This window comes from Andrena cerasifolii, chromosome 4, assembly GCF_050908995.1.
Source record: "Andrena cerasifolii isolate SP2316 chromosome 4, iyAndCera1_principal, whole genome shotgun sequence".
NCBI classification, from domain to species: Eukaryota; Metazoa; Arthropoda; class Insecta; order Hymenoptera; family Andrenidae; genus Andrena; species Andrena cerasifolii.
In genome coordinates, this window is record NC_135121.1 from 13,938,514 (window position 1) to 13,946,037 (window position 7,524).

Here is a 7,524-nt window from a genome sequence, read left to right on the forward strand (position 1 = left end):
GCGCGTATCTTGTAAAGGATTACGCTCTACCTTTCTTCGTAAGTCTCGACAAGCGGGCGCATTTTCAATCCCGTTAGATAGTAAGGTGAATTCGTTGATTATAAATTTCCTTCGTACATAGGTACGTGAATCGGCGACTCCGTGTCAACGGCTACCATAGACTGGACGTTTTAATCAAATTGAGAGTATGAGCAGCAGCAAGATTGCCCCTGGACGTGTTCCAGCGTCTTCGTCTGCCACCAGATCCAGAAGCACGCCCACCAGCGACCTCATGTACGACCGTTAGTTTATTCCCCCAAAGTATCAGATTCAGAAAGTTTGTCTCATTTATTGCGATCAGACGATACGAATTCGAGTCTTTGATATCGGAGAGCAGCGATGAGGAGGAGGCGGAAGTAGAGGCCGAGGAGGAGACGTCGGTTAGGGTAGAGACCGCGAGCAGGAGGGAACCGACAGGTCGAGAAGCTACGATTAATTCCAACACGTTTGACGCCAACGCATCCGTTGACACGGACGAGGTTGGTACCTAGGGGAGACCAGGGCTACTTGATACGTTATTCTGTTTTCAATTTTTTTCGTTCTTTATTTGAATTAATTACTTAATAGCAAATATGCCAGAATATACTTTGGTCCTTCCTCTGTAATATATAGTAATTGAAAACTTTAGAAAATACATACAAAATGAATGAAAAAATGTTATCTGAGCGAAGGCAAAATGTATCAATACTGCGAGGCTAGTTGATACTTTATTCCTTTTTCAATTTTTTTCGTCCTTTATTTAAATTAATTACTTAATAGCAAATATGCCAGAATATACTTTGGTCCTTCCTCTTTAATATATAGTAATCGAAAACTTGAGAAAATACATACAAAATGAATGAAAAAATATTATCTGGGCGAAGGCAAAATGTATCAATACTGCGGGGCTAGTTGATACGTTATTCCTTTTTCAATTTTTTTCGTCCTTTATTTAAATTAATTACTTCATAACAAATATGCCAGAATATACCTTGGTCCTTCCTCTTTAATATATAGTAATGAAAAGCTTGAGAAAATACATACAAAATGAATGAAAAAATGTTATCCGGGCGAAGGCAAAATGTATCAATACTGCGAGGCTAGTTGATACTTTATTCCTTTTTCAATTTTTTTCGTCCTTTATTTAAATTAATTACTTCATAACAAATATGCCAGAATGTACTTTGGTCCTTCCTCTTTAATATACAGTAAGCGAAAACTTGAGAAAATACATACAAAAGGAATGAAAAAATGTTATTTGAACGATCAATTTGAATGTATCAAACCCTTTTACTTCTTCTCTATATAAACGAAAACAGTTAAAAAACGATTGTTAACGCAAGGTACACAGGCGTACGCTGGATCGTAGTAAAGAATTGAAGAACAAACTTCACATATCTCGCTCAAGTGGAGCTACATATATACGGTGTCGATATAATTCGTCTGCATCAACTAGCCCCGGTCTCCCCTATACTAAATCTACACTACTTATACACGGTCGAAAAAAATTCGATCCCGCTCAGGCAAATATATGCACACGCAAATGAACCTTCATCCGCGTCACAGATCATTTTGTCCGTGATTTGGAACAAGAATAAGCTCGGCGCTGCCTACTACGACCTGGTTACATCCGAATTGTTCGTAATGGAAGACGCGACGGGGGACGCAGAGTGTCTGGACGTAACGAAAGCTCTGTACAGACAGTGTCAGCCACATTACGTCGTCACGGTATCCGGCACACCTGTTCGCCTAACCAACCTGTTGAAAAAGATGCTGGTCACCGGAACGTTGAACGAAGAATCCAACTCGTTTGCGTCGGGCTCGCGAGACCGCGCGCAGGTCGCTGAATTAAAGACATTGAACAAAAGGGAGCACAGTTACGAGCGCTGCTTTCACAGAGTAAGATGCCTTCAACTGGAATCCGAGCCGACCAACACCAGCAACGCCGATAGGCTCCACTTCTTGAACAGCATACTGAACTTCAAGTGTTGCGCGATGATCCACGCCCTCGGCTTGCTCTTGCTGTTCATCGACAAATCCTGGAGCAGCATCGCCCTCGATCCGTCCGGCAAGGCGTCCTTCCTTTCCCTCAATTACGTTACGTTGTAAGCGTCGGTGAATCTTTGATTTTCCATCCATCGAACTTCAGCTCATCACGCACGTATCTTTACGCTACCCAATCAAGCCAAGACCTGCTGGTGATGGACGAAGACACGTACGAAGCGCTAAACATCGTGCAAGCCAGGGACCATCCGAGCCTCTTCAAGTTTGGCAAGACCACCACGAAAACTAAAGGAGCAAGTCTGTTCTCGCTATTCAGCCGTTATTGCCAGTCAAGGCCGGGAGCGCAGTTTCTATGGTACCTACCTTCATAAGTACATAAGTCAGACTGGTCAAATGTTCGGGCGACTGGCCAGTGGCCAGCTCATCGGCTGGCTCTTGTATCGGCAGGAAAACCCTGCACCATCCGACGCGAAACGTCGCAGTGTTGGAAGAGCGACTGGACACGGTGGAATTTTTTCTGGATCCAAATAATCAAGGGGTCGTGGAGAGCTTGTCCTGCTGCTTACGGCACGTGTACCGTCTGACGAACGCTATACTCGCCTGTTGCTCGGGACTCCAGGCGACAGCTGCGAATTGGCAGAAGGTGCACAAGGTGAGAGAGTACAAAGGCGAGAAAAAGTATTTCCAGATTTATTTTATTCGCTCGGACGAAGGCTAGTTGCTCGACCGAGCCGCGTACCTACATTGAGTAAAAAAAGTATTTGGACGGTTTTTAAAATCGCATAACTTTTTTAGAATTGGTCCAAACAACTTGAGTTTTTTTGAGAAGCTAGAAGGATTAGTTTGCTAAGTGACGTGTTTCGCCGTTTTGAAAAAAATGCATTTGGTCGGAATAGAAAAAAAAAATTGTAAAGGTCGTTTTTATAACTTTTTTTTGTGAGCCTGTAATGAAAATTCAAAAAACCCGTTTGTAGATTGAAGTAAGTTACATATGTACCTAAAATTGCATCAAAATCGGTTAACGTTGCTCCGAGCTATAAACGCTTAAAGATCGCAGAATAAGGTCGAAAATCGCTGATTTGGGGAATTTCGCGATTTTACACTGTATGTATTTTGCAGACCATCTCGCACGTAATCTTTATCGGCGATCTGTGCGAAAATTACGCGGATAGGATCGGGCTGTTGAAGCGAATCTCCGAGAGCACCACGAACGAGATGCAGTACGTGAAATACTTTATAGAGTATATAGTGGATTTCGGGGAGAGCAGGCGAGAGAGAAAGCTGGTGGTGAAACCGAACGTGGATCCGTTGTTGGACGAACGTACGTACGGTTTATCGCAGCGCTAGCGACGGTCCTTAGCCATCGCGCCAGTAACCCTTTTTCTCGTTCGTTCTATCAGTGAATCACGTGCGGCGCACCTTGCCAGAATTGCTCACGCGAATGGGAGAGAGGGACATGCGCGAGCATCTTCCGGCATCCGTGACGGAATGTAACATGCTGTACTTGCCGAACATCGGCTACGTTCTGGCGATAAACAAATGGAATCCAACTCCGCCGGAGGACGTTACATTCCCAGACTTGGAATTCAAGTTTAGCATCAACGACGTGCACTACTACAAAAGTCCCTCGGCTCGAGGTCGGTAAAGGCAGCTTCTCCTTTCGCGTTTCGATCTGGCGATGCCATGCCTCCCTCGCGCACCTTGCCTCTTCTCCGTCGGGTCCGATAGCGAGTTCCATTCGTCTGCATTCGTTTCAGAGCTGGACGAGAGCGTGGGTGACATAATCCTGAAGATAGCGGTTCGAGAAAATCGCATCGTCCAAAAGCTTACGCGCTACGCGAGAAAGCATACCGGGGCGATACTGCGCGCGACCGAGCTGTGCGCCGAGCTAGACACGTGCGTACGAGATTATAAACGAGTGGATCTCGTTTTTAGTTTCTTGTCCTACGTGTGCGTCTGATCGCAACGTCTCATCTTCACTCACCGTTACAGCTTGCTGGCTTTCAGCAAAGTGGCGCGCGACTACAATTACACCAGACCAAAGATCACAAAGTCGAAGCTGGTAGAGGTGAAGCAAGCACGGCACCCGTTGCTCGAATGTTGGACGACGTTCGTGCCGAACGACATTCGTTCCGGGGACGGCAGTAGCCTGATCAAAGTGTTAACGGGGCCGAATTGTTGCGGCAAAAGCGTCTACTTGCGACAGATCGGACTCGTGATATTCATGGCTCACATAGGTTCCTACGTCTCTGCCAAGTCAGCCGTCATAGGCACGGTCTCCCACATCTTCGCACAAATCTCCACCACCGAGAGCGTCGGATTACACGCGAGCTCGTTCTTGCAGAACCTTCGACAGGTACCTAGATCGGTTCGAGTAACGGTGGTTGACGACTTCAGGGGTCGTCCTTAAATTACGCAAGGTTTTGAGGAGGGTGGTCGTGAATTTCTTACGTTTTCTTACAAAAGGGGAGGAAGGTAGTGTCTTATGTAATATTTTTTCACTTAATTTTCAATATGAGTGCATCAAAAAACAATGTTTCATCGCACACCCGAAACCGAGTTAAATGAATTATATAAACCTTTAAAAGAATTTTAATAACTGAAAAAATGCAATGTAAGAAATATTACGTCAGAACGGAGGTGGGGGTGGAATATAAAATCTTACGAATTCTTATACTGGAGGAGGGAGGGGGCAGTGGCGGATTTAACAGGGCGGCTGTTGAGCAGTTGCCGCCTAGGCCCCTGCACAGAAGGCCCCGTGACCAAAAAAAATTATGATTAGATATAGATATCCTAACACTATATTTTTTTCTGCACTAATACAGTTGACCCGTTTTTAGTAAAGTACCTCTTCATTTTCCTCCAAAAATGGGCCCCTCAGAACGTTAGCCACCTGAGCCTTTTTTCTTAAATCCGCCACTGGGAGGGGGTAAGAAATGGCAAAAATACCCTTACGTAATTTAACCCTCGGGCGGGCGCGCCAATGAGAGGTACACGAGCAGGCGCGTGGTGAACTCAGTTCATCAGTTGAAAATAATCATTTTAGCCCCCTTATATATTACACTTCAGAAACGGTTTCTCTGTTGACAGTGGTAACTTAAATTAAATGCGATGGGGAAATATTAGCAATGTATCCACAAATGCAGTAAATGTATTTAAAAGCACAAAAATAGTATGTGTAAAACATTTTTAACATCAAAAATGAAAATCAACTGGCACAAGCATCATAGACAGGGTTCTTGAAACACACCACGATCGCGTGGAGAGAATGTTTGTCTTACCGAGACCTAATGAAGGAAATACGCAGATCGGTGAACGGAGTTCACAAAGCGCGCCCGCTCGAGGGTTAAGGACAGCTCCTCACGTTGCACGTGTTCCAGATCAACGTAGCTCTTCGCGCGTCTACGCCAACTTCGGTCGTGATCACGGATGAATTAGACAGAGGAACATCGGAGATTAGCGGACTGTCACTGGTCGCGGCTGTACTGAACACGTTTGCGGAAAGGGGCACCGAGTGTCCTCACGTGTTCGCAGCGACACACGCGAGGCCCGCGCTCGCCTTGCTCGCTGAAACTCCGCTGATCGAAGTTCAGGTAATAAGTAACCGACCGGTCCGCAAGTTTTTCCGTATCCTAACCTAGAACGCAACCGATATGTGTGCACACATGCGCGGTTTCTCACATTCCATTCAACGCCCGTAGACTTTCGAATACCTCGTCGACGAAAACGAATCGCTGACCTTTCTCCACCGATTGACAAACGGCAGCACCACGCGCAGCTTCGCCCACTTTATAGCGAGAACGGCGGATGTGGACGAGGTTTTGGTGAAGCGAAGCCTCGAGGTAATCGCCACGCTAACCGTGAAGCGCGAGTCAAGACATATTTCACGACTAACGCTCGTATGGGCACTTTTCAGGTGTTGGAGAAAATGAAGCAAGGCGCTCTACCATCGAGTATTCACCGACGCACGGACTCGTAAGCACTCGTGAGACTGCTAGCAGCGCGGCGGTTAACAATTCGCGTAATCACTGATTTCTCTTACAGCCTAAGACGCATCATCCAACTGTCAAGAACGCCCGGGGATTTTGACTTGGAAGAGATGAAATCGTTGGTGCGAGACGCGATAGATCCTAGCTAACCTCTACGCAAACATGCAAAAGACACTTGTCAATAAAATTTCTCATTCAAAATTCCAACGAGTTATAGATATTTCCAGTTATATATGTTTGTATACATAGTTCCATCGACCAGGTATAGGATAGACTTATCCAGGGCCGGAATTAGCATACTTGGCACCCCGGGCAAGATTATCATGGCGCCCCTCCAAGGGCACGAAAATCAATTAGCAGAACGGATATAAATGAATGAACGCAAACAGCGGCGCCCCTACAGATTTAGCGCCCCGGGCGGTTGTCCTGCCTGCTCTGCCTTAAGAGGGCAGACCACTGCAAAAAATCGGAAAAATCGATTTTTTCTTTTTCACATTTTCTGAAAAACGTACGCTTCAAGAATGCTCTCTCCAAATTTTATGGAGAAACCCGCAAAACTGACGGAGATATAGTATTTTCCGTGATGCGATGACAAGCGCGCGACTGAACCGAGCGGAACTTTAAACGCGTTTTTCTCAGCAAGGGCATTTATTCTACGAAAAACCCGTCTCTATTACCTGACGAACCAGTTTTTTTTAAATTAAGGATCTCCTTCTATTTTTTATCAATATTTCCCCAATTTTGTACCCCCAAAACATGATTTTTTTCAGTGGTCCGCCATTTTGTAATTTTTTGCGATTTTTGACTTTTTTTTATTGTCACGTAATAAACGTAGGCTTCTAGTTTCTAAATAGTTTTGTCTTTTTAAATGCGGTTTAACCATATGGCCTGGGCACTGTCAACGCGACAAACACGATTTTTCCGCAACGCACATTTTGACGAAGAGTATACAGAAAACGGATTTATGAATTTGATTGAAAAAAAATTGTTTTACCCTTCAATATGTACATATTAACTATACTAAGCAATACATTGATTTACTTGCGTTGTTTGGTTGAAATAAATTTCCGAAAACACCCTTACTTTTCGGACCATTACAGTGGTCTCCCCCCTTAAAGCAGGCCCTGGACTTATCATCCAATGTAATTTTGGGGGCGCTCGCGAGCCCGCTTACTATTTTTGTGTCACATCCAACGTTATCGACTCAGTCTAAAATAACATTACAATGCTAGGGGAAAGAATACAATGGTTGGCCATTTAAGTAAGAGTGTCACATAAAATAGTTTTTGGACTTTTTTTGAAAACCGTTTGTCGCACGAGAAAAAGTAATACAATATAAAAGATGCTCCTTGTCCGGATCTACAACTTTTGTTTGACATATTTTTTTATCTAATCAATAACTTTGGGGATATTACATAAAATCGACTTTGCGAGCTGTTAAATAATTATTTAAATGTTCCTATACCTATATCTCGTCTGTGATCCTATACTTCGTCGGCGATAGTACTACGTA

At 44.4% G+C, this 7,524-nt stretch overlaps 1 protein-coding gene across 2 annotated transcripts; it reads left to right on the forward strand.

Moving 5' to 3' along the window:
- The first annotated feature begins 6 nt into the window (after positions 1–6).
- On the forward strand, positions 7–6,214 carry LOC143367898 (mutS protein homolog 5). 2 transcript variants are annotated; one of them, XM_076810159.1, is made up of 13 exons: positions 7–273; positions 341–518; positions 1,585–2,123; positions 2,204–2,377; positions 2,470–2,674; positions 3,142–3,343; positions 3,423–3,659; positions 3,780–3,918; positions 4,015–4,378; positions 5,403–5,615; positions 5,724–5,864; positions 5,939–5,997; positions 6,067–6,214. In XM_076810159.1, the coding sequence occupies exons 1-13, from the start codon at positions 188–190 to the stop codon at positions 6,158–6,160; spliced, it is 2,631 nt and encodes an 876-aa protein (XP_076666274.1). In that variant the 5' UTR covers positions 7–187; the 3' UTR covers positions 6,161–6,214. The 2 variants fall into 2 exon arrangements, with proteins under 2 accessions (XP_076666274.1, XP_076666275.1); XM_076810160.1 differs by having other exon boundaries at positions 4,030–4,378.
- The last annotated feature ends 1,310 nt before the right edge of the window (positions 6,215–7,524 follow it).